General features: G+C 47.4%; 1 protein-coding gene across 3 annotated transcripts in view; it reads right to left on the bottom strand.

Annotated features, from left to right (window-relative positions):
- The window catches only part of Adamts16 (ADAM metallopeptidase with thrombospondin type 1 motif 16), a 147,987-nt gene that overhangs the window by 6,120 nt on the left and 114,552 nt on the right, over positions 1–27,315 (bottom strand). For all 3 annotated transcript variants that reach the window (XR_010050385.1, XM_063257940.1, XM_023560913.2), the window contains 3 exons: positions 7,924–8,125; positions 7,650–7,844; positions 5,711–5,935 (listed from right to left, as the gene is read on the bottom strand). Coding sequence is in view for 2 of the 3 variants with exons in the window: in XM_063257940.1 (XP_063114010.1) it covers positions 5,711–5,935; positions 7,650–7,844; positions 7,924–8,125 (622 nt within the window). In the remaining variant the exon portion in view is untranslated. The remainder of the gene's footprint in view (positions 1–5,710; positions 5,936–7,649; positions 7,845–7,923; positions 8,126–27,315) is intronic.

The raw sequence follows: 27,315 nt of genomic DNA, 5'->3' as shown, positions 1-27,315 counted from the left end.
CTTAGAGAGGCTCTGCAAACACTAGAGGTGAACAGAGAAGACGATCACTTCTGGCCATCAGAAAAAACAAAGAGATGCATGAAAACAATGTTTGCCTTGAAGAGCTTTCCTCAGTTTAATTAGAGGGTTCCTCTTTTCACTGGTCTCTGTGGAGAAATGCTGGCAGAACAAGGTGGCTCCAGCCTCTGAGTGATGGCTGGTGTTTTGGGATCCACGGGGCTTTTCACAATGCAGAGTTCATCAGAGAACACAGAGGATGATAAAGACAGTGTGCCCCAGTTCCCGAGCACAATGGTTCCCGCTCTCTTTTCCCACTGGAAGCCCTTTGCCAAGAGTCTCCATTAGGTTTCCCCTTTTATTTATCATCTTCCTGTGGCCTGGTGTGTGCTCCCACCATAACCTTCCCACTGTCCCGGAAGTCAGAGGTCTGATCAGTTTAGAGGGGACTGCACAAACCTCCGTGGTCTTAGAAAGACAACTTCTGTGACAAGATGAATGGGGCTGTTAATCTTTGCACCTCTTTGATTAGTTTCAAACACAAACACCCTCAACGTTAAGGGGGTGAGTGGTGGCTTTACCCACCAATGGTGGCAAAAGAAGATGAGAGTAATTATTAGTGTAGGCAGCGGTGTGTAAGGTGTAGGGCAAGAATCTGTGTGTGTGTGTGTGTGTGTGTGTGTGTGTGCTTTCCAGACAGCAGTGGGGTCTTCTCGGCCACAGTGAAAGGCCAAGTGAGTCATCTGTGGCATGGCTTCTTGCCTTGTGCCCCAGGGTTTTGCAGCCTAACTTTGCATGGTCCTGGTGAGCAGTTCCACACTGCCATGCATCCCTCGGGGGAGGGAGATTGTAATGATTGGTACACAGCTGCCACCTTAAGAAGTTTCAGAGTTTAAGCCACTCAGCGGGGAGCCTGGGTCCTTACTTTGTAAATGCCCTCTGCCAGCACAAGGAGAAGGTGTGAGTGCCGCGCCTGCCCTGGGGGTGGAGCCTGCTTACAATGTGAGGGAGGAGAAGAGGCTTGCTGCCTCCTGTTTGCTGTCTTCTGCTGCCCTGAAGTGCTGCCCCTGTGCCATGTCACCCTGCCTTGGAGCCAGCTGATGATGGACTGAAACCTTCATAAACTGTGAGCTAAATAAACCTTTCCTCCCCTAATTTTGGGTGCCAAGTATTTTGTCCCAGCAATGAGAGAAAAGTAACACAGAGACCAAGAGTCCAACACATGATGATACTAAAGCCACTCTCAGACCAAATATTGTGAGAACCACCTGCTACTAAGCTCATACCACAGAGCGCCATGAACCGTGATAATAAGCAAAGCCACTTAAATCCACAGGCATCCTGCAGAACAAATCACAGGAATAACGACCTTTAACTGTCTGAAGAATAAACCTGTCCGCTGGCAAACTTCAGCCAGGCATAGACGGTCCATCACCACCCCTGCTCCCCACAGTGTGGGCAGACATGGGGACAGCGTGCTCAGGGCAAACCCAGCCTGGAGAGTCGCTGCCCCTCCAGCAAAGGTCACATTCCCACCTCGTGACGAATGAGGGTTTCAGCCAGCCTCTGACAAAGTGATGGAGTGAACAGTGCGAGTGGGTGTTCCAGAGCAGCAGAAGCTCCCAGAGAGGAACTCCAGGTTTAGGGTTGGGAACCCACAGGGAGAGCCTAAGTTCTCTAAGTTCCCCTTCACGCTTGGCACAGAGCGTGAGCACCGCCTCAGAGCCAGAGTCGGGGATGGAATTCCCGACCGAGCCTCAGTTTCCTCCTGACTCCGCCCAATTCGCAGGGGAGGGAAGTAGCTCTTCCCCCAAAAATGGCTCCACTGAGCCTCCTGTACCATCAGCTGCCTGCCTTGCTGGAAAGACTGCTCTAGGAAAAACGAGGCGAGGGAACGCTGGTGGCTGCTGACACTTACAACTAGAAATGCTCAGAAAGCCCAGCGTTCACATGGCCCTGACCTGTGACTTTAAATTGTTTCCAAGGTTTTCATTTGAATTCACTCACATCAAATAAGCTAGTACTGTCTGTGAGTGGGGACATGGCCACCTGACCAAGACAGTGTCTAACCACGTTCTTGCTACTGACACGCAGTATCTGATACCCACAGTTGAAGGGAGGAGAGGTTAATTTTGCCTCACAGCCTGTAGAGGTTTCAGTGCATAGCTGGCTGGCTCCAAGGCAGACAGGCAGAGCAGAGGAGAAATAGCTGGTGGCATGGGACAGGCAGCAGAGTGAGATCAAGGGAGGAGCCGGGGAAGGAGTGGCCCTTCAGGCCATACCCCAGCGAGCCACTTCCTCCATCCAGGCTATGCCCCCAGTGACCACCTCTTCCACGCTCCACCTCATCTAGCTATGAAACCATCAGTGGACCACTCATGAGCATCACACCCCTAAGATCCAATCACCTCCCCAAAGCCTCACCTTGGAGTGCATGAGGATTTGGGGGATGTGGGAACTGCAGGAGATTCCTGACCATCCCATCCTGTCTGGCCACAGTTGAGTCAGTGTTTCTAAGGGCTCTGTCCCTTATCTGACCACTTGGGCTCGCATGCGGGGCAGAGCCTGGACGTCCCACCTGCCCTCAGCACTTTCCTCCTGCCTGCAGAATGCCAGCCCTGTGTGCTGGGCATGTTTCTTTCCTGGGAATCAGAGGATGCAGGGGGCTGGAGAGCTAGAGTGGCCTTTTGGCTTCTGAGATGAGGCACTCACTTTATCGGGCTTCTTGGCAGAGCACACAACTCAGTTGGATGATGCCAAGGGGATCCAAGGCCAGGACGCACTGTGCCCATGAGAAGCAAGCTCTCTGAACAAGGACCAGACCGTGCGGAGCTGCTATGACTCTCTACCTGAGCTTTCTCCTTGACATTCACCATGCAGGTAAGGACTCCTTCAAAATGGGTTGGGGCCGTAGTCAGCATACTACAGCACATGGTAAGTATGCACATGTGTGTGTGCACCTGCAGATGTGTGCAGATATACATACAAGGGGTGAGCTGAAAATACAGCGTGTGTTTAAATTTACGGCATATTACAGCAAAACACACATGGCTATGAATCTGCCCTCTGCTTGCAACAGACTAATCCCATTATGCTCCCCACTTTCTGCAGTGGCTCTGAAGTCCTCTTTCCCAAGTGTCTTTAGTGGCACTGTCCCAGCTGCCTCGAAGTCCTGAATCTATTCAAAGCGTTAACTTTTCTGACTGGGGAAGAGCCAGGAGTCAGAATCAGTGACTAAGGACACAGCGTCCTTCCCTGTCGCCGCCTTTCCACTGCTGACACTGGGCAGTGGCTTCTGTGCTACTGTTAATCGCACTTCCTGCAGGCGCTCAGGGAAGATCACTTCCAGCCGGGCTGCAGAGGTGAGATCCAGGAGCTGGGAATGTTTCAGGGCAGGGAAGGGTTCGCACAGGGACTCCTGGTGGGCATCTCTTACTGCGATTTTTACAATTTAAACATGCAGGGCCCAGAAAGAGGAAAGTCAGAGAGCATCTCCTGTGAGCTTATAAACCAGCTCCCAGCCCCACTTGCCACTGTGAGCAGCCAGCTGGCTCAGAGGACAGGAGAGGCCGAGGTGATAGCAACTGTGGTACAAAAAGCACCTGAGTGCTTGTACTGTTCAGTGACTCTGTAGGCCTGGGGCCAGTGGCCTGAGCATCTCTTGGGAAGTGGACAACATGCAATACAGCAAATATGGAGGATTTCCTTCTATCTTGTCTTTGCAATCCAATACTGTTCTCACTGTTTTGGTTTGTTCTGATTGCTTTGTTTTATTCAGTATTCCATTTTGATTGTTTTTTTCTGTTTTGTTTTGGTTTGATTTTGCTATTCCTGATAGAATGTACAACTATTGTGAAGACAAGGAGACACACTATAGTGACATTGTTATTTTCCTCATATCTTGCTTTGAAGTCCTGAACCAATTTCACTGCTTTGGTTTTATTGACTTCATTCTGGTTTTTTTGTTGTGTTTTATTATCTTTAAAATAAAAAGAACTGTGTATTTCTGCCACCCCTCCTGTGTCATCACATAGAACACACGAGCGAGGCCCTCTGCACAGTCCTGGGCGAGGACCAGGTTCAGCAGTCAAGAATGATCACCTTTGGGCCACAGCAGCCTGGACCCACCATGGCCTCACCGGGCTCCAGGCCCCCCTGGGCTGGGTCTCTGGGCGGGACTCCCTTCCCTATCTCCCTCTGTTCAGGAATCTGTGGGGGGGGGGGGATGCCTTACCCCCGGGATGGTGGCCAATGCTGAAAGGTCAGACGTAGCCTCCAGGAGAGGCTGGTATGGGGAGGAAAGGAAGGGACAAATGCGGAGGGCAGGTACTTGGTCAGGCAAGGACCCCTGGGTGGCAGGTGGGGGACAAGAGGTGCAGGCCCTGGCTGCTCTGCTCACTGGGTCATTCATAGGGCAGAAGCCACCCAGCAGACATACTGGAGACAGACAGTGAAGGGTGCATGGTCAGTCCTTGAAATCAAGGCTCTCTGTGGGCCTTGTGGGCACAGGGAAGTCCCTGTCAGGTAAATCGGTGGCCTGATGCCCTACTCACAGATAAACTCAGAGCAAATGGCCCCCGACAAGGCTATGAACCCAGCCCCTGGGTGAGGTGCTTGCGGGAGCAGAACCCAAAGCCCTGGAGGGTGCCCACGGCCTTGTCACTGCGGCTCACGTTGAGGAGGCCAAGGCCACAGAGATTACCCTCAGGATGCATGTGCCCCACGCGGTGGCTCCCTTCTGCCCCTCACTGGCTCAGTTTCCTCCTATGTGTGGTGGTTCTGACAAGGTTTCCGCCCTCCGAGGGCTGCAAGGGCCAAGAGTCCCCTAAGAGCAGCCTCTGGGGCGGGAGCTGATGTCGGGCTCTGGTCCCCGTGCTGTTCCTGTGCTCACCGTGTGACACACAGCTGGGCTCCAGGGACCCTTCCAGGAAAGGGTGTGCAAGGACCCCTGGACAGGGATGCAGGGCTGCCCCTCATCTCCCTCTGCCCATTTCCTTCTGCCTTCCTGGCTCACTTCCTTGCTTACTGGGCAGAATCACATGGCCGGGGCCCCAGGCAGGAGGTGGTGGTGAGCACGGGAGAGGCCACCAGGCCCAGAGAGGGATGCGGGCAGGGGTCAGGTGCACGCCAGGGCCTTGGGTCTCCGTCCTCCTGCCCTGCAGCAGGCAGCAGAGGACACAGGCACAGAGCCGGGGTTGGGGAGCCCAGGACCTTCGACCTTGAGGGCTGAGGCCGCACACCCCAAGAGGAAGCAGCCCAGGAGGACCCAGGGTCTGGATGCTCACTGCAGAAGGCCCCGGAGGGCAAAGGACGTGAGAAAGGAGGCCTGGAGTGGGAACCGCCCAGGAGGAGCACGGGGCTCTGTGGGTCCAGGCAGAGCTCAGCAGTTTTGGGGTGACAACTCCCTTCTGACTTCCACAGGCACAAGGCTAACCTACAAACTGACCCGCCGTGTCCCGGGTCCCCTGTTCCTTCCTATTCACACTCATCTCTGAGGAATTCTGCCTCGATTTTACTGACATATTCCCCCTAGACATTTCGGATAAAAATTTCCAGTGACTCTGAACGAGCGGTAAGACTCAGTAAGGGGCGGAGCCTGTCCCCGAAGGCCACGCCCACACCGAGCAGGGCCCGCCCACTCTGGAGTGCACGGTTGCCTGCAGAGGCCCCTGCAAACCAGCCGCTGGTCCTGGAGGAAACTTGAGGTTCTTACCTGAGACCAGGGAGAGACGAACCAGCCACTCCCTGGGGGGCCCGAGGCTGTGTGCGAGGACCGCGGCGGGCACGGAAACGGGGTGCAGGTGCGCTCCAGCTCCAGGTCGGGCTGCGGCAAACGCGAGCACTTCTTGGAGGCCAGCTCGCGGTACTTCCCCGAAGCGTACTTTTCGGCACATTTTAGGAACCGTCTCTGGGTTCCGCTTCCGCACGTGACGGAGCACTGGAAGTGAGAGGAGGAAGGGTGTGGTTTCTGCACAGCCAGGACTCAGGTTGTCTCCTGGGGACAGCAGCCTGGACGTTTAGGGAAAGGCAGACCCTGGGTGACACTGAGGGGCATGGCCGTTTAGGCATCCTGGGCCTAAGCAGGGCAGGGCAGTCAGAGGTCGCCAGGAGAGCAATTCCAAATCTACTGGAGAATGAAACCGGGCTGTCCCTGATCTGAGAACCCAAGACATGGCCTACAGGAGGACACAGTAGCCTTCACTGAGTGGTTTCCTTCACACAACTGCACGCCAGATGCAGCCCAGAAACCAGAGACTGGCAGGAGCAGCCCGGGCGCACAGATCTCTCGGTGAAGTGTGAGCACCACACTAGAGAAGGGAGCACGCATGGCTGGGCCTCCAAGATGTGTGCCAGCCTGAGCTGCCCCAGTGCTGGGCCCTGCATGAGCAGGGAGACCCGGGGAAACCCAGCTGCAGCCACCCATCCAGCAGGGCGACACCTGAGAGCTATGCCCTGCTGCAGGAGAGCAGAATATGGAGGTCCGGGGATAGGACTGGTCCTTGTTCCAGGGACAGTGGCAGGTACTCAAGTCACCCAAGATCCCTGGACCAATGGCCTGCAGTCCACCTAAGTGGAGGGCCCAGGCAGCTGCACCAGCCTCTCTGAGCTCACCTTCCTATCCCTGCCCTTCCAGGTGTGCTGTCCTTACCTGATGTTGAGAGAGACTGACGAGAGGTCACTTATTCAGTCAAGCCTCAGAGAGCAGCCCTGGTGCGTAAGCGTGTGTGTGTCATGTGTTTGTGTACCTATGTTACATTTGAGGGGAAGCGTTTGCATGCTTGGCTGCAGGGGTCTGTACTGCAGATGGGGCTTCACAGTTTCCTGCGCCCTGGAGACAGGGCTCAGGTTCTTCCTTGGCAGAGGCAAGCTGACTTCAGGGAGCAGCGGTGTTTTTATTTCGAAGTGGCAAACACTGTGTCAACTGACGAAATGCCCTGCTTGGCAAACTGCATCCGGAACATCAGTGTCCTGAGAGGTATGGGGCGAGGACAGCTGGGGCTTTCTCCTGGGACTGCGGTGACGTGCACAGTACCACCTGGGGATGCGGAGGCCTGGAAACTTCGTGTAGACCGTGCACACCCAGCTAGGCGCTGTGCGCTGGGAGGTTCTGGAGTCCTTCTGGGCTCTCTTGGGCCACACCTAGTCAGGGAACCTTCACCTTCCCCAAGCTACTCTTCAAACTTCCACCCTAGGTCCTGCAATAGTGGGGCTGGCAGCCCTGGGCAGTGACCACACATCATCCGGGGCCTGGGTTCCAGGGGGCAGCACAGGAGGCCCCTGCAGATGCCCATGCTACCCATGAAGCTGGTCTCAGAATGGGCCCACTTCTCTGTCCAGGAACCCGGCTTCTTCCTGCTCTGTGCTGGATGCCTGCAGCCTGGAAATGCTTTTCACTGTCCTGGAGTAAGGGGGGCATCCCAAGACCCACTGCCTCTGCTGGGTGGGAACCCCATCCTCATACACCCAGCTCATCCTCTGTGGCACCTGACTACGGGGGACAGAAAAGCCACTAGGAAAGCTGCAGCGGCTTGGCTGCAGCTCAGAGGGTTGGGTGAAATTGGGGCATGGGGACCAAGAACTCAGGGGTTGCAAGGAGACTGGAGGGGGTAGCAGGAGGCAGGGCACCTGAGACAGTCCCCAGGGTGACCCACCTGGGACCAGGCGGACACCAGCCACTGCAGCTTCTTGTGTTTGTGGCAGCGCTGGAGCAGGCAGGCCTCGTGTGTCCTGGGCTTGGGCTCTGCCACGCACATGGCTTCGGGCAGCAGCTGGGCGCGGGCTGAGGGGTTGGTGCTCTTGCAGACCAGGGTCCTCTTCCTCCAGCCCTTGCCACAGGTCCGGGAGCACTGCACACAGAGCAAACGCTCGGGCCTTTTGTCCCAGCCAGTGGGCCCAGGCCCTGCCTGCTGGCAACTGCCCACTTACCTCTGCCCACGGCCCCGTGCTCCATGCAGGTGGGCAGCCCTGGGGGTTGCAGGCCTGCTGGCTGGGGGGCGCAGGCTGTGGACACAGGCTGGCCACCACTGGCTGCAAGTCGTAGCGTGCCCGGCGGGTGCACTGCACTTGCCGGCTCTGAGTGCCCCCGCCGCACGTCCGGCTGCAGGCGCTCCAGTTCCCCACAGTCCAGCTGGAAGGGGACAAAGCACAAACCTGTGAAGCAGCCCTACTTCCTAACAATACGGAACGTGGTATGACTGTGCCACAGAGAAGGATAAAGCCGAGTCGTTTGTGGGAAAATGCATGCACTTGAGACCCTGACGTGAAATAATCACACTCGCAAGCTTAAATACCACACGGTTTCTCTCACTGACAAACCCAGAGTATGAATAAAGTAACAAAATAAAAGGGAGATAAATGGCAACAGAGAGACAGAGCCTTTGCACATGGGAAGGGGACCAAGAAACGGAGGGAGAGGAGGGACGGAAAGAGTCTAAAGGGGTGTTATACATAGGCACCAGCCCCCACCACAAATCCAACACCAAGTACTGCAAAAGGGCGCTGCAAAGATTTTAGAAACTGAAAAAGAAAGAAATCAGCACAAGTGACCATGAAAGAAAAAGCGCCTGCAGTAAGAAAGGGACGGTGTCCTGGCTGGAAAAGAGGAGAAGCTGCAGGGGCAGCAGCCAGGGTAGCTTCCGAGCTACCGTCCACACAGACGGCATTATCTTCAGCCAAGAGGCCGTTTCTGCCCAGAGCTCCGGGCTGAGCCCAGTTCCACTCCCTTCTCCCCGCTTCGGTCAGGATCCTGCTGTTCTTCACCAGAGCCTCCCCAGGTTTTCTTCCAATTGCAGGATTTTGAGAACTGCATCTCTGGTGATTTTAATGTGCTCCTCTGCCCTCAATCATTCCTAGCAATTAGCAGCTGGATCTAGAGGCTTCTAGAGGCTTCATTCAATTTGGATCTGATTTGTTGTACATGACTGTTTCATTAGGGGTAATTACTCTCCCAGCAGGAGGTCCACGGCAGCTCAGCAGCTTTCAGTCCACTGCCAGCTGTTGATGGTTGACAATGATTTTTCCCAAAGTCACACTTCTGTTTGTCTCTTCCAGTTATAAAAGAGTTCCTTGTCAATAGGTCGCTGGTGGGTGATGGAGTGCGGATGGAGGTGAGTCCAAGGGTAGCCCAAGGGCATGCTTGTTGGGTCTGCAATGAACCTGGCCATGTCTATGCCAGTCCATCTGCAGATGCACTCTGGCTGGCAACCTGGAGGTCTCTCCAGCAGCTGGCCAGGTGGGCTCCAAGAAGACTTGATTTTCACAGCTACTTATCTTCTGGCTCCGCCCACTCTGGGCCATAGCAGAAGGTGGGGAGACCTCCCCAGACTGGAGACCTTGTGGAAGACTTGGGGTCACCCTGGGATACAGGTACACAGCACTGCAGGGAAGGGGTGGGGTGACTCCCACAGGGAGTCACAGGGGCTGGTAGCACAGAGGAGCAGCTTCCTGCTGGACTCAGTGTCCAGTGCAGGTTATGACAGGGACGGTGATGCTCAGGGACAGCAGAGCAGGGAGCTTCCCAGAGCAGGCCCCTGCTGGCCCTGCTTCCACAGGACTCCGGAACAATGAGGAGAGTGACACTGGCATCCTCCCGCATCCTGAGGTTTTCATAGCTCCCAAATGTAGCTTCTGGCTTTTGGATCTCTGCCCCATCACCTCCCAGTCGCATGGGTTGAGGAGCCAAGGCAGCCGTCAAGCCAGCCTGTTAGGGGTGAGGTGGTGCCTGGGAGACACCCGGAGCAACAGGAGGGATGGGGCACAGTGCAGTGTGAGGATCCAGGCTTCAGAGAGTAACACAGGACACAGGAAACCCGTGTGGAATCCCTCCTGCCAGCGGCAGCCCCTGCCAATATTTCTTTACACTGGCTTCTTGTGCTTTCTCTGTGTGTGTCTGCATGGATATAAATACATTTCAATAGGGCTGAGGAGACATACTGTTTGAAACTTTTTTCAGCATTTTAAAAATCCGACATTTAAGCAGGGCATGATGTCATACACCTTCTGGGATGCTGAGGCAGGAGGATTGCAGGTTTCAGCCCAGCCTACACCTTAGCAACTCAGCAAGACACTGTCTCAGAAGCGGTGAGGGGCCGGCACTCCAGCTCAGTGGGGAGGCCCTGGTACCAAGATAAGTGAATAATAAAATCTGATGTTTAAATTGCACGTTTTCCCTACACATCGGAGCCTTTGTTAATGTGTTTTCCATATCGCAGATATTTCATACTGAGACCAAAATATACAGACATGGGAATGAAGGCATGAAGAACAGGACCCCAAACTGCGGGGACTTGTGGATGGTTCGAATCAAATCTCTGTGGTCTTTCCCAGTCCAGTGAAAGGATTTGCTTTGTGAACAAAACCAACCCTAACTTCTCAAAAGGGGTCCAGCAATTTGAAAGGTTTTGGTCTCCTTTGCAAGTCCTGAGGGTGATTTGGGCAGTGGAGCCTGGAAAGGGAGTGGCATTGGTGGCACTTTTGGGTGGGAAGTAGTCAGGGCACCCAGACCCTGGTGACCATGACACATGGATGGCAGCCCTCAGACCCACTGGTACCAGGAGAAACTCCTCATTTACTTTTGTCTGGGGAAACAGCCTTGGGTTGTTTTATACCAACTATTTTCTCTGAAAAAAATTTCATTATGGTTTTAAGAAAATCAGAAAAATTCATGCAAAATCATAAAAAACACTGTAATGCAAATTTTTCTACACACGACAAGAAAAGGTCAGGGTTCTAGAGACTGTTCCATGTCAGCTGTGAAAACACTTCAAATAATCAATGATTACAAGATGAGTATTCATTTCATGTTAAACCAGCTCAGTGACACATTCTCATTCCGCAAGCCCGGCTGTAAAGAATCTGCAGCTGGGACGCTGGGTGGCTCTTCCTCAGCTATAAGTGCTTTCGGTTGTGTTTGTTTACCCCTGTGTTTGTACATTTGTGCTCTGCATCCTGCAGCCTGGAAAATGTTAATTGGTGTGTCCACACTGGGGCCGCCAAATACCTCCTGGGAGTTGCAGGCTTCCTACATCACCTCACTAAGCCTTCTGTCTCTGCCATCTTGCCAAATCCAACCAGGCCAATTCGTGCTCTACATTTATCTCTTAATTGCAGATCATTACAAGGAATCAGCTCACTAGAGTTTTAGTAGAGAAACAGATCTAACACAAGATATACAAATCTGTAAGAAATTACAAGATTGGCTCATGATGGTCAGCCACAGAGTCAGATAAGGAAGCATGCAGGGGCTGTCTGTACACTAGAGGCTGAAGGTTTCAATCCCGGTCTGGGGTGCACTGCAGGGTCCCGTACATATCTGTAGTAGGAGGCTGATGGGACTGTGACAGAAGGCTAACGAGTCTACACCACAAGGCTGAAGATGCAAGGCAGAAGCCTGAGAGGCTGTGCTGGAAGCCAGGAGAGGAGATGGCCAAGTTGAAGGTGAAGACTGAAGCCCTGAAGAATGGAACCCTGTCCACCTTCCTCATTCCCTTTACACCATCCAGGCTATGAGTGACCCTAGGATGGGTCCTCTACACCCCAGAGTGCAGAATTGCTAAGATGATTTAGTTAAGCTTCTCAGTTTCTCAAGTTGACACAATCAACCACCACAATCTACCCCTTGTCAAGTTGGAAACCAGACACATTCTTTAAATCAGTCTTTAGATACAAATAGATACATATAATTGCACCTAACATATAACTATCCTGTATTCAAATGGAAATGCACTAATTCCCTCACCAGAGTAGAAGGCAAGTTTTCTTTGGTTGATGCTTACTATTATAATTTCATAACTTCAACATTATAGCATAGGTTTACCAATCCTTAAGAAACCAGTACTAAGTCTATCAATACTGTATTATATTAGAACTGTACTAGAGGAGAAATAGTAATTACAATCCTCTTTTCTGTAGGTGATCACGGGGTTGTAGTGGGCATTTAGAGCTAACTTCGTCCACTACCCATTCTGTGTTCCCTTGGCCTTCAGTGAGCACCTCAGCAGGTCTGGGTTCTTTCCCTGGTGGAGAGACCCACACCTTTATTTCTGCAGGCTCTGGGACATTTGTCATTATGCGGGCCGTCTTTTGAGCCACACTTCTGCCAGTCAGCCAGACAAACTATTAACACAAACTATTAACATGAGCCGTGATATTAAGTTCAGACTCTCTGCTTAATGGGCCCATATCAACAAACTCAGCAGGCCGCATCGCATCTCGGCTCCCTCTGCCCTTCCAGGCACCTGCACCCTAGCGGGGCTCATGTGGGTACTCTGCCTCTGGCCTCCAACTTTCCACCCAGTCCCAAGCTGCTACTCCTGCCTGCCCAACCTACCCTCCCAGCAGCTGACTCCAAGCCTGGGTGGCTCGTTTTGTGATTCAGTTCTTTGCAGACACAGTATCCAGATACTTGGCTCATGCTGGGGATGGTAAGTTCTGTCCCAGCCTGCCTAGGCAGCTTAGGGACGCATCCTCACTTCCTTCAGGCAGAGCCAGAGGTCACACAGTGGGAAGGGTCAAATGGGCTCAGTCTTCACAGGCCCTGGAGAAGCCTGCTGTCAAACCTCGGGCATCGCATGGTCCAGGTGCTTCTGGGCTCCTACCGCCAGCCCCGTGTCCTCTGCCCCCCAGTCCTTCCTCACGGGGCTCAGAGGGGCTCACAAAGTTCCAGGAGGGCAGAATCGAGGTGTGACAGGGACCTCACTTTGGCAACAAAAGACAGACACCCTCTGTGGGCACCCGAAGCAGCAGGAGGGAGAGGGGAGGCTGGCCAGCAGCAGTATCCTCGCCCACCCATTTCTCCCTCAGAGCACACAGTGAGAGGAGCGGCAGAGGAAAGGGGAGCTGGTGGCTGCAAGCTCAGGGCGGCATGGGACGCTCAGGCGGCACCTCACCCTCCTCAGCTGAGCAGGGGGGTTCATCTCAAAACGGCCGCCAGCCAGGAAGCTCCACCCTCCCCGGACTGGCAGGTTTCCTACCAAGTGGCCAGCTGGTGGCCCTCTGGCTGCTGGCCATGTGATCACCGCTGCCAGGACTCAGTCTAGCTGCGGAGGTGAGGAGAAGCGGGATTCACACCCACACCTGTGTGCACGGCTGTGACCCCCCAGACTGACAGGACAGGCTGGCCTCATGTGGCTAGGGAGCACAGTGTCTCCCCCCTATTTAACCAGTTTCACCAGTGAATATGAGGATAGAGCGCCTGTATGTGCAGAAACTAGGAACTGGGGTGAGTGACAGGGAGGCGCTGAGACAGAACAAGCAGCCAAACTGCTCTAACAGCAGCAACAGCCAGCCACAGGGAGCTGCACACACCAGGACTCGGGCCTGCCTGCAAACCTTATAGGGATGAGAGGAGGCTTTTTCAGACGCCTTCAGATATTGAAGCCAGAGAGGAAGTAGACTGGCAGCTTGTCAGTAGGAAGTGATTGAACATAGTCATCGCCAAGCCAAGTCGGTACCTCTACGGACACCTCACATGCCAGCTAGAGCTCTGGGTGCTGCTGACTCCCTGCCATAAGCCAAGGAGGTAAATGAAATCATTTCTGAAAGTGAAGCTCGGAATTGTGCCGTACCTAGTCCAGGGCAGGCTTGAAATCGTGAGCTTTAAACCATGGGTGGAAGTTCTTGATGTACATAGCACCTGTGTTTACTTAGACCGATGACCCATTCAAGAACCCAAAGGGGAGAGGTCAATGAATTCCCATTTCACAGAGGGGGAAACTGCAGCCCAGAGATGCTCAGAACCTTGGCCTCAGCCACCAGGTTCCTTCATGGTAGAGTTCACGTGGCTGGCATTGACGGAGCAGCCAGAAGACCAAGAAGCCTGTGTTCCTAGTCACTCTGCTGTATTCATAGCTGCACAGAAATAAGAACTCCACAAGGAAAATTCTAGCACAAGCCAGTCACTTAACACTGTTCTGGTCTAAAATGTCCTGGAGAAACAATGCAAGCCTTTAGCAATCACATGGGCCCACATGTCTGCATTGCATAGCTGTATGTATTGTCAATGAGCCTGTTTCTTACACCAGTAAGTGCAGGATTCACTATTCTGGGTAAAAGCTGTGTGCTTCTCACTTGTGGCTGGTTATCCACATGGCACAGTGCTTTGGAGATTTCTTAAGGATTCCGTTCTGAACCAGTATCACAATCCACAGGGCCGTGCTCTTTCCAAAGACAACTGTGCTCAGCTTACGGCCAGGACCGGTGAGTTGGGCAGAGCCGCGGAACCCCGTCCTAGCCTGGGAGACCTCTCTCCCTTGCCTGGGGGCCAGGCCGCGTCTTCCTCTCAGGACCAGTGAGTCAGGCTGAGGCATGGAACCCCGTCCCAGTCTGGCAGACCTCTCTCCCTCTCTTGGAAAAACACTTGAAGCTCGAAAATATAGGAAAATGACAAAACGAAAGACCAAAATGCAATCTCAAACATCCAGCCCATCCCAAGAAAGCCTAGGAGCCATGGGTATAGAAGAAAATACATGCCACATACCTGAAATACCTGAAATAATAGTAACTGAAATAAAGAAGCAACTTTGGGAAGCCTTAAAGGAATTCAAACTAGAAATAATCTCTCAGGTAAAAGAAGAAATGATAAAAGAAATGAAGGAGATGCTGAACATATCTAAAGAAGACAGTTAAAAAGTTGGAGGAACTAAACAAAAAGATAGAATCCCTGGATGAACAATATAAGAAACAAACAGAATACATAAAGCAGATGCAAAGAGATATACAGGAAATTAAAAACTCCATTGAAAGTTGTAAAAACCGCCTCAATGAATGTGAAGATAGAATTTTAGACCTTGAAGACAAGATTGCAGCCAGTGAACAGAAAAGGAAAGATCTTTTAAAAATAACAAGGAATCAGGAAATAACACCTGCAACATGACACAAAGAGGAACAACATAAGGTTGATAGGGATAAATGAAAAAGAAGGGGATAACATGAAGGATGTCAAGAGGATATTTAGAGAAGTAATAGCTGAAAATTTCCCAAACATGAGATTGGAAACTGACATCAAGATCAATGAAGCATATAGAACTCCAAATACCCATAACCAAAATAAAACTACACCCAGACATATAATGGCCATCCCAGAAACTGAACAAAAGAATAGAATATTAAAAGTTGTCAGAGAGAAAAGACAGATCACCTATAAAGGAAAACCTATCAGAATCACAGCAGACTTCTCAGCACAAACAATACAGTCAAAAAGAGCATGGAGTGAAGTATTTCAGATCCTAAAGAAAAATGATTTCCAACCTAGACTGATATACCCTGAAACACTGTCCTTCAAAATCGATGGAGAAATAAGATACTTCCATGAAAAAGAGCAGCTGAAAAACTTCATGATCACCAAGCCAACCCTGAAAAGAATACTGAAAAACAGCCTAGATACATTTAGGAAAAAACCACTAAACAAAGCAGACAATTAAACAGAACAGAAAGATAAAGATGCAACAGCAGAGAGATAACATTTCAACAATAAGCCAATATATAACAGTTATAACCATTAATGTAAATGGTCTCAATGCACCAATTAAAAGAAACAGACTGGCAGAATGGATCAAGAGACAAAATCCAACCATATGCTGTCTACAAGAAACCCATCTAACCCAAAAGGATACTCACAGACTAAAAGTCAAAGGATGGAAAACAATACTTTATGCAACAGGAACCCCCCCAAAAGTGGGGGTAGCTATTGTGTTTGCAGACAATGTGAATTTCAAGCCAATAATGATCAGAAGGGATAAAGAAGGTCACTATATACTGGTTAGGGGAAAACTCCAAGAGGAAGAGATAACTATCTTAAATATATATGCACCAAATTCCATAGCACCCAGTTATATAAAGCAAGTACTAACAGAAATGAAAAACCAAATTAGCAGTAACACAATTCTAACAGGAAATCTTAACACACCATTGACACCAATGAACAGATCAACCAGACAGAAAATCAGCAAAGAAATAAAAGAACTGAATAGCACCTGTGAACAAATGGACTTAATAGATATATACAGAGTATTCCACCCAACAACAACAGAATACACATTCTTCTCAGCAGTACATGGGTCATTCTCTAAAACAGACCATATATTAATTCACAGAACATATTTAAATAAATGCAAAAGGGTTGAAATTATCCCTCGCATGCTATCGGACCATAGCACTATGAAATTAGAAATTAATAGTAAAAGATACTGCAAAAATCCCACAAACACATGGAAACTGAATAACACACTCTTGAGTAATCAGTGGGTCACAGAGGAAATTAAAGAAGAAATTAAACAATACCTACAAACAAATGAAAACACAAATACAACTTACTGGAATCTGTGGGATGCAATGAAAGCTGTCCTCAGAGGAAAATTTATTGCACTGAGTTCCCACATCAGGAAAACAGAATGAATACAAATAAATAACCTGATGTTACAACTCAAACATCTAGAAAAAGAAGAGCAAGTCAAGCCCAAAGCCAAAAGAAGAAAAGAAATTATAAAAATCAGAGCAGAGATCAATGCATTAGAGACAAAAAAAAAATCAAAAAATCAATGAATCAAAGAGTTGGTGCTTTGAAAGAATAAATAAAATCGACAAGCCCCTAGCCAACCTTATTTAAAAAAGGGAAGAAAAAGCTCAAATTCATGCAATAAGGAATGAAAGAGGCAAAATCAATACAGACCCTATAGAAATACAGAAGATCATCAACACCTATTTTGAAAACCTCTACTCTCAAAGGTTTGATAACACAGAAGAAATAGACAGATTCCTAGAAGCATACGAAGTACCAAAGCTAGGTCATGAAGATGTAAAACTGCTGAATAACCCAATTTCTATTAATGAAATTGGAAACATAATTAAATCTTTACCTACAAAGAAGAGCCCAGGCCCAGACGGATTCACTGCAGAATTCTACAAGAATTACAAAGAAGACCTAATGCCAACACTCCTCAAGCTCTTCAATGAAATTGAAAGGGAAGCAATCCTTCCTAAATCATTCCTAGAAGTAAATATTACTCTAGTTCCAAAACCTGAGAAGAATCCAACTGAAAAAGATAACTACAGACCAATCTCCCTAATGAACACAGATGCAAAAATCCTCAATAAAATATTGGCAAATAGGATGCAGCAAATCATCAAGAATATCATACACCATGACCAAGTGGGATTCATCCCAGGCATGCAGGGATGGTTCAATATATGTAAATCAATAAATGTAATATACCATATCAATAGAGACAAAAGTTAGAATCACATGATCATTTCTATAGATGCAGAAAAAGCTTTTGATAGGCCCAACATTCATTTGTGACAAGAACCTTGCAGAAAATCAGAATAGATGGTCTTTACCTCAATATAATAAAGGCTGTCTATGACAAACAAACACCCAGCAACATACCAAATGGCCAAAAATTGAAGGACTTTCCCTTAAAATCAGGCACAAGACAAGGATGTCCTTTATCAATGTTCCTATTCAACATAGTACTGGAAATACTAGCCAGCGCAATTAGACAAGAAAGAAGAATAAAAGGGGTAAAGATAGGAAAAGAAGAAGTTAAATTATCATTATTTGCAGATGATATGATACTCTACATAGAAACTCCTCAAAACTCCATTGAAAGACTCCTAGATACAATAAACAAATTCAGCAATGTAGCTGGATATAAAATCAATACACAAAAATGAATAGCATTTCTATAGACTAACAACAAAACCACAGAGAGAGAAATAAGAGAAGCCACACCCTTGACACTAGAAACCAAAAAAAATGAAATATTTAGGAATTATTCTCACAAAAGAAGTAAAAGACCTATACAGGGAAAATTATAATTCAATGAAAAATGAAATTGAAGATGATCTCAGAAAATGGAAAGACATCCCTTGCTCATGGATAGAAAGAATAAATATTGTAAAAATGACCATTCTCCCAAAACCGTTATACAGATTCAATGCAACCCCAATAAAAATACCATCAATATACCTCATAGAACTCGAGAAATCACTCCTAAAATTCATCTGAAGTGAGAAGAGACCTAGAATAGCAAGGACAGTTCTAAGCAGCAAAGGCAAGGCAGGAGGTATCACAATCCCAGACTTGAAGTTATACTACAAAGCAACTGTAGTAAAATCAACATGGTACTGGAACCAAAACAGAGCCGAAGATCAGTGGAATAGATTAGATGATACAACCTCAACTATAAACACACTCAACCACCTTATCTTTGATAAGGGGGCCAAACATGTTCACTGGAAGAACGACAGTCTCTTAATAAATGGTGTTGGAAAAACTGGCTCTCCATATGCTGAAAACTAAAACTAGACCCATGCCTATCATCGTGTACTAAAATAAAATCTAAATGGATCGGAGATCTAAATATTAAAACAGAAACACTAAATCTATTGGAAGACAAATTGGGTAAAAACCTTGAAGACATAGGAGTAGGTAGAGAATTCGTGAACAGGACTCAAACTGCACGGGAAATATTTCCCAGATTCAATAATTGGGATCACCTCTTATTAAAAAGTTTCTGCACATCAAAAGAAATCTCCAGCATAATGAAAAGAAAACCCACAAACTGGGAAAAAATCTTAGTGAACTCTCCTTCAGATAAAGGATTTCTGTCTAAAACATATAAAGAATTAAAAAAATCAGACTCCCAAAATTCAAAGACCAAATCCAAAAATGGGCACCTGAGATGAATAAACAATTGTCAGATGAAGAAATACAAATGGCAAATAAATATATGAGAAAATGTTCATCATCATTAGTCATTAGAGAAATGCAAATTAAAACCACACTGAAATTTCATCTCACTCCTGAAAGAATGGCCAAGATCAAGAAAACCACCAACAACAAATGCTGGAGACACTGTGGGGAAAAAGGAACTCTCCTGCACTGTTGGTGGGAGTGTAGACTGGTGCAACCATTGTGGAGGTCAGTCTGGAGATTTCTCAGAAAGCTGGGACTGGAAGCACCATTTGACCCAGCTATTCCACTTCTAGGCATATTTCCAGAAGAACTGAAAGCATCATACAACAGTGATATATGTGCACCCATGTTTATAGCAGCACAATTTGTAAAAGCCAGATCTTGGAAACAACCTAAGTGTCCATCAACTGAGGAATGGATAAAAAAGTTGTGGTATTTTTATACAATGGAGTACTACTCAGCTATAAAGAATGATCACATTGAGATATTTATAAATAAATGTACGCAGCTTGAGACCATACTCATAAGTGAAATAAATCAAACTCACATGTATAAATAACGAATAGTTTCCCTAGTGTAAGAAATGATAATACATAAAAGTATGTGGTAATCATGATTTCCAGTCATATTGGTTTGAAGCCATATAATGTTTTCACTCATTAATTGCAATGGTTTTAACCTGGGTTGTTCGATTTTAGTATCTATGATAGCATGAATAGCTATTTTGAAGAAAACAACACATCATAAAAGCTAGTGCTGATTTAATATCATCTTGTTTTGAAGTCCCATCAAGCTATTGTACATCCGTTTCCACTGGTTTTAACATGTTGTATCTTACTATATTTTACTATATGTCATAGTATAAACAAAATTTTTTATAGGCAAAGAGATAATATATAAAAGTTTGTTCGTTTTATGTTAGCTGGTTTTAAATATCCTGTAATTCTTTCATTCTCTTGAATGGCTTCACACTGTGTTGATATGCTTGATGCAATAGCATACGAAGTTATGCTCAAATAATTCAAGGAAAGAGGCACTATGGTGACTACCATTATGTTAGATTATCTGGTGGTGAAACACAATGATGCTTAAATTTTTCAGTTCTGACCTGTGTTGTTCTGTTACAATATCCTCTTTTATTTCCATCTCCCCCCTTTTTAAAGTTAATCTATTTTTTCTTATTTTTTTCAATTAAGGGAAAACTAAATTAAAAAATAGCAGGATAATTATAGTAACTATTTGTTTTCCTATTAACCTCATTTTGAACCCCAGCATTGCTCTCCCCATCTTGTTCTGTCTGATTTTACTATATTCCATTTTGTTTGATAGTATCAAGTTTGAGGGTATAGGCAACCACTTTGAAGGCAATAAGATTTACTATGATGTCCATTATGGTTTGACTATTATCTTCTTTTGAAGTCGTGTAAGGTCCCAGTGTAGGTTTTATTGGTCTTGTACTGTTTTGATCAATTCTATTATACTTGATGATATAGGCAACTCTTTTTAAAAATAGCAAGTGGCACAATGGTAATCATTTTTGATCACCTAGTATTCTATTTTTGCATCATGTACTATGCCCATCCTTCTGTTCTAACCGACTCTGTTTTGTTTAGTCATGTTTGGGTTTATTCTCTTCAAAAAAAAGTAATAAGAGCTGTGGGAGTAAAAAAAAAACCAAAAAGTGTAATTGTTATTATAAAAAAGAGAGGAAAGGAAGGTGGTCTAAGGGATATAACTGCACGTATGTTTCATTGTGTAGGATGGAAAACCATACTACTGAGCTTTTGTTGGATCATTGAAGGGAACTGTCTGCAGTCTCACTGTATGAATGTCCACTTTATATGCTTTAATTTTATAATTTGGACAACTGTTTCTAAGATGACAATATGTAACCTATTAAGTAGTGATTTCTTACTATATATTTTTTTTCTTGAAATTCTGTATTACTTGTACCTTTTTACTGCTTTGTTTTTTATTTCCTTTCTTTTTTCTCTTTAAATAAAAAATGCAGTAATTATTAGAGAGAGAGAGAGAGAGAGAGAGAGAGAGAGAGACTGTGCAGTCGGGAAGTCCTGGTTTCCTCTCTCCCCTGAAATTTTTCCTTCCCCTTTAGGGGGCACAGTATATCATGCTCTGGGGAAAGCTGGCCTCTGCCTGATATGAATTCAAACACCCCATGCAGACTCAGCCTCTTTCTGGCTTCTGAAATGAATGCAGGAGACGGCTTCACTAGCCTCTCCAGGTGACACGGGCATCTTAGGTCCTGCTGGATTCACTAACAGGGCTCTCCTGGGCATTCCCGTTCTGTCACAGATGCTTGGCTTCCCCACTGTGGCTTCTTCTTGCTAAGGCAAAGGTGACTCACCCTTCCTGCAGCTCAGGCTCGGCCTTTCCCCCAGCAGACCCTGTGTGGTCTGTGCTGATAGATTCCTACAAAGCATCTCTCCGCCTTCCTGAGCTGATCTCCTAGGAATGCTTCCAGGAGCCTTGTCTGGCAGGCTTGGGTGAAGACCATAGCCCAGGTCAGCTCCTGGGTTTCAGGGCACCATCAGTGGTGGGTGCTGTGGGGTCTGGGCAGGCAGGACCTGGCAGAAAGCTGGCAGGCAAGCTTTATGTTATAGTCTGTGGTGACTGGATCCCAGGAATGGCCATAAATCCAGTGGATTTTCAGAAAGCAAAGAAGGGGACTGAGTCCATATTTCACACAGATCAATCTTCAAGCAAACTGATGGCATGTGGAATCAGTTTCTGTCCTGTGCCAGACCTCAGACGCATTCTCTGCTGTCAGTGACGGAGAGAGATGGTCAGATCGCCCGACAGCTGCAGATCCACGCATGCCCGTGTTGCATTTTGAAAGTTAGTTGCTAAAAATGAACAAAACTGGCAGTTTCAAACCTTTGCACTTTTGTTTTTAAAACGTATTAGAGCCAATGATGCCTGAATGATGGGCCCTGGGCATCATGCATGTCCACCTCTGGGTCCAGGCAGAGAATTCAAAGGAGCGAGGCAGAGAAGACCAAGAGCCCATGGATATTTGCTGTGGGTTTCTACAAGGATTTGAATTTTTACAGATTCCTGAGAATATGCTTTACCTTGGAAGCATTCACAGTCACCCTGGTGAGGTCCAGTGTGACGGCAGCGTGTGCTGGGGATGGTTTCGACAGCCGGTCAGAGTGGTTAGCCAGTGTCTGCCAAGGACACGTGGGTGACACTTGACAGCAGGGCTGGACAATTCCATCCCCCGCTGCCCACTGTGGCCCCTGGAGGGGACTTACTGGTCCAGGAAATTAACACACAAAGCTCAGGGAGCAATACTGATGTAATCTCCTGGTCTCCAGACCCGTGTAATGATGTCCTCCTGTGCCTCACTCTCCCTTAGTGCACCTGGACATTAGTTACTATCCTTACTGAGTCCTAGGTGCCACAGGCTGAGTTTTTCTATCAAGTCAGTCTCATGTTTTAGTAGATACTGTAAGGTGATAAGGACTCATTGAAATATTTAGGTAATATTTTAAGTATTTGTCTAAGTAGTCAGGATGCACTTACTACGTTGTCCTTTGTAATCAGCTTCCTAATGGAAAGCCTGGGTTTGTTACACGGCAGAAGTGATCCACTGTGTGCTGCTGCAAATGTTGTCTTTGTTATTGTTCTTAAAACATGGTCAGAAAACTACAGGAACACGAGGAGGGAGGCACCATGCTGATGGGTCATTTATGCCGTTAGCTGAATCACTGCTTTAACTTTCATGTACGTGGTGCATGGTGGTTACCTTCCTCACAGGAGTGGCACAGGTACCGAGGTGCATGGTGGTTACCTTCCTCACAGGAGTGGCACAGGTACCTCGATGCATGGTGGTTACCTTCCTCACAGGAGTTGCACAGGTACCGCGGTGCATGGTGGTTACCTTCCTCACAGGAGTGGCACAGGTACCGCGGTGCATGGTGGTTACCTTCCTCACAGGAGTGGCACAGGTACCGCGGTGCATGGTGGTTACCTTCCTCACAGGAGTGGCACAGGTACCGCGGTGCATGGTGGTTACCTTCCTCACAGGAGTGGCACAGGTACCGCGGTGCATGGTGGTTACCTTCCTCACAGGAGTGGCACAGGTACCGCGGTGCATGGTGGTTACCTTCCTCACAGGAGTGGCACAGATACCTCGATGCATGGTGGTTACCTTCCTCACAGGAGTGGCACAGGTACCGCGGTGCATGGTGGTTACCTTCCTCACAGGAGTGGCACAGATACCTCGATGCATGGTGGTTACCTTCCTCACAGGAGTGGCACAGGTACTGTGGTGCATGGTGGTTACCTTCCTCACAGGAGTGGCACAGATACCTCGATGCATGGTGGTTACCTTCCTCACAGGAGTGGCACAGGTACTGTGGTGCATGGTGGTTACCTTCCTCACAGGAGTGGCACAGGTACCCAGCACCTCCCCCTTTCCTTCTCCTCCTGTCTTCCACCCTCCACCCCTTTCCCATTTGCTGTTCTATAATTGGTGTGAATTACAGTCTGTCTGTGTTACAGGGAGTCCACTAACTCAGCGGTATGCACCTTATAAACATGGAGTGACATCAGAATATCCTCTTAGAGTTAAGTGGGTTCCCAGATGCTTGCTATGCCTTCAGCGAGTCAGGGCAGAGAAATTTCATATTTCTCGACCTCATCCCGTAGCTGAGCTGCTTCAAATGACTCAGATTGCAATGGCAGCCAACTGGCACAGCAGTTAGGACCACTCATTCCTTAGTGTCCTACGTGGAACGTGGAAATGTCTGGGCAGCCCGGGCCAACTGTGAGGTCTCTCTCCCTGCCCTGTGACGTCTGGTCTACACTGGCACAAGTGCCCATATGAGAATTGCATCAGCACCGACTGGCCGGGGAGCCCCCGGGAGCTGGAAGTGGGGTTATGAACTATCTGAAAGGCTCTCCTGAAGAAGGCTGGCAAGGCTGACAGGAGGACTACACGCGTGTACTGCATGTCAGGGCCCAACAAGTGCTCAGTGGCCACAGTCTCTACCCGTGTGCTGTGCAGAACCTCACGGGCTTTCATACACAGGTCTGTCAACTTCTTTCCTCAGGCTCTCTCCCAGTGGACTGCAGAAGAGTCACTAACTAAAATGCAGTCACTCCTGAGAAGCAGAAGAAGATGTGTCTCTAGCGAGGTAAACAAATCAAAATGCAAAGGTCGATTTTGTCAAACCAAGAGCCAGCACTGCATTGTGACAAAGCAAACATTCTAAGTCGATCTGGAACAGGAAAGATCCACTTAAGCCATTTCTGGAGAAGAGTTTATTGCTGCAGTTGAGATAGGACTGGGGCAGAGAAGACGCATAAACACTGGAGAAGGATTTATCACTGCTGCTCTAAGAGATTAAAAGTGTTAACGGTAGTGACTGAAAATAATTGGATAATTTAAAATTTTAGACATAGCAGTGCGCATTAAAAGCAACTGGATAATAAAATTATAGCATCTGGTTACAAAATTAATGTCTTATACCACAAGCATAAAAACTAATTAAAATACAGTAGTATAAAATTTCATTAAGAAAAGTGACAAGTATAAAATATTTAGAACAAGTTATAAAGATTCTTATTTACTTACACTGGGTGAATCTATGAGAAACAAAGGACCCAATGACCAAGAAACTAATAAAGAAGGAAACAATACTTTTTATAGGTGTTTTCCATGTTTTCAAGATTTTAGTTTTGCCTAAATTAACCTAATAATATAATGTAAATCCTCATCAAAGCTTCAGAATATAACCCCAGAGCAGGATGGCTTCATTTCTAAATTTTACCAAGCTTCGGAATGAAAGTTAATTCTTCTCAGACTATGTGAAAGAATTGGAAGGGAGGGCCCTTCCAGACTTATTCTATAAGGACAGCATCACCCAATTACCCAAACCAGGAGAGGACACACCAAGGAAAAACTGCCCAGGATCACAACCTGGGGAACACAGATTCCTACGTCTTCATAAAATATTGGTAAGTCCAACTCAGCAGCACATCAGAAGATGATTCTGCCTGGTCCTTGCATTGTCCTAGGCATGCAAGGATGGCTCAGTGAGTGAAATCCATAAACTAAGACAGCACCTCAGGAGAATGAGGACACAAACCCTATGGTCATCTTGATACTGCAAAAGATGCATTTGATAAATTGTTCAATACCTTCTGGTGAAAGTCCCAGACGATTAGGTATAAGTTTACACCTGAGCATGACAGAGGCTTTGTATGACAAACCCACAGCCAACATCCCATGAATAAGGAGTCCCAGTTTACTGCTCTTGTGAATATAAAAGTAATCTGGAAAAACAAACACCATAAAAAAGCCCAGAACATTTTGAGAGGCACATTTGGTAAGAGGTGAACTTTACCCCCAGGGAGCAAGCACCCTAAAATCCTGCAGCAGCGAGGAGTGAGAGTGAACAGGAGGGCGCATTAGAAAGCCAGGGCTGAGCACAGGGATGCCCAGGCACACGCGGGTGCATTTAAGCTGTGGCAAACTGGCCCTCACGTCAGTGCGGAAGACATGGGGTCCACTACATGGTGCTGCACAGGCCATTCATGTTGGAAGAAAATCAGACAACAGAGCTTTTCATTCTTTTTTTCTGTACTGGGGATTGAACTCACAACCTCGTGCTTGCCAGTCAGGTACTTCCACCACTGAGGTAAATCCCCGGCCCTGCTCTTCATTCTTTAAATCAAAATATAATACATTTTGATCACAGCCCAATCATTAAGCAATAACAATGTTTTAAGAGTATAAGTAATTATTTTAGAATATTAGAATATAAAAACTTTGAAAGTTTGCTGGATAAAAAAGAATCTGTTAAAAGAGAATACAAAACCTCATTGCATGACAAAACTATTATGTGACAGTACCACGATGTACCCGACAAGAGGCACAACAAACTGCCATGAATGGCCACCAAAGACAGGGATGTGGGCTGAGGAACCCCACCGTGTATCAACCACGCGGACACTGTAGAAGGAGGGAGGCCAGCATCCAACAGCGGGGTAAAGGCAAACCTAAGCACCATGGAGCTGAGAACCCCAAGCATCTCCCTTAATCTCTGCACTTCCTGCCGCTGTATTTTATGTACTCATGGGCAATGTTACTTAATTCTGTCACACACATGTATAGCACACATACAATTTCCTTATATGCCGTTGAAAATGAAGGAGATAGTATAGAAAGCTGTGAAGATTTTTCCATGTGGATTTATACAAACCTATGGAGCCGTATACTATGGTAACTGAAGTTTCTCCATGATATTTTGTTCACCACACTGTCTCCAGTGCCCATCTACCTCTGTCTCCTTATCTGTACCCTAGCGACAATCACAGTATCTATCTAATGGGGTAACTGTGACTTTCTAGTGAGTTAATCATCCCTCATCTTGGCAACATTAGATTAAGGCTGAAATTTATAATTTTATTATTATTATATGTGCCGGCAAAGCAAGCACTAATTTTATTATTAATGCATTGTTTAGAGGAGGTCAGGTTTTATGGGGTGTGAAGCTCCTATACTTTATGGTCACCCCCAGTGATGACAGTATTATGAAATTTAGAAAATTCAGTTTCAGCTTCAGTGATTTCATGCTGTGTCCCCATACCCCCAGCTATAAACACTTTACCCCTGACATATTATGTGCATCCCATGGACAATTGCTAATTCTGAATCAAAAAGTATTCATTCATTAGGATCCAAATGGCAAACACCACTGGCTGGAAGAGAAACGGCTGGAATGCCATTGCATGCCATAGTTTAGTAATCTTAAATAAGAAACATGGAGGCAAGGGCAAGATGACCAACTGTTCAGGGGCTAAGGGAAATGGCCAGACACATAAAGTCCAGTTTGAAAACCAAGAAATCTGGGGTGAGGTGGTCCTCCAGGGTAGTTCACTTTCTCTTCTGGCCAATAGACTTAACTTATTTACTTGATATGGGTTCCCAGTCATCTGTCTCCACGTCTGCATTGTGTTCGTCCCCACTTACTACTGCTGATTACTGTAGTGGACGAGCCTGCAATGCCCATCTTTCACTCTCTCCCAGCATTTAACTGTTGATCTGAGCACAGCAATAGAGATCTTGCAGTTAACTGCGGTGGCTCAGAAACATGCTGGTCACCATGGCTTAACTAGGCTCCAATGAAGGCCAGGAAGGATGCTCCCAATGCAGCAGCAGCCTTGATGACTTCAGGAAGAGACATCAGAGAGGAAGCTCTGAGAACCCTGAGCGCATCGGGAACACACACACCGGCCACACACATCTGTACATCTCCAGGACCATTCACTCCAACACAAGACACTTCTCTATGGAAACAGAGGACCCTTGCAGAATGGATTCTGGAGGGGACAGAGCAAGAATAAAACCTGGTCCTGCCCAGCTGCCCCGCAGCTGCAGCCTGTCTCTGCATGAGGATGTCTTCTCCATGTGACCTTGGTGATGCAGTGTCAACGTGGCTGGAGGTGAAGACTGCTAGATGTCGGTGGAAGCCATCAACAGGACAAAGAGCGAAGCCCACTGTCTGACCACTGGACAGATGTGGAAGGACAAACATCCACAGACAAGGGACGAAAGAACGAACAAGCAGCTGCCATGTCCTTAGGAAGAAAAG

The sequence above is a fragment of the Cavia porcellus genome, unplaced genomic scaffold, assembly GCF_034190915.1.
Source record: "Cavia porcellus strain 051 isolate PalLab524CR breed Dunkin Hartley unplaced genomic scaffold, mCavPor4.1 scaffold_11, whole genome shotgun sequence".
Classification (NCBI taxonomy): Eukaryota; Metazoa; Chordata; class Mammalia; order Rodentia; family Caviidae; genus Cavia; species Cavia porcellus.
Note: the sequence above shows the minus strand (reverse complement) of the source record. Positions and strands in the feature narration are given on the sequence as shown.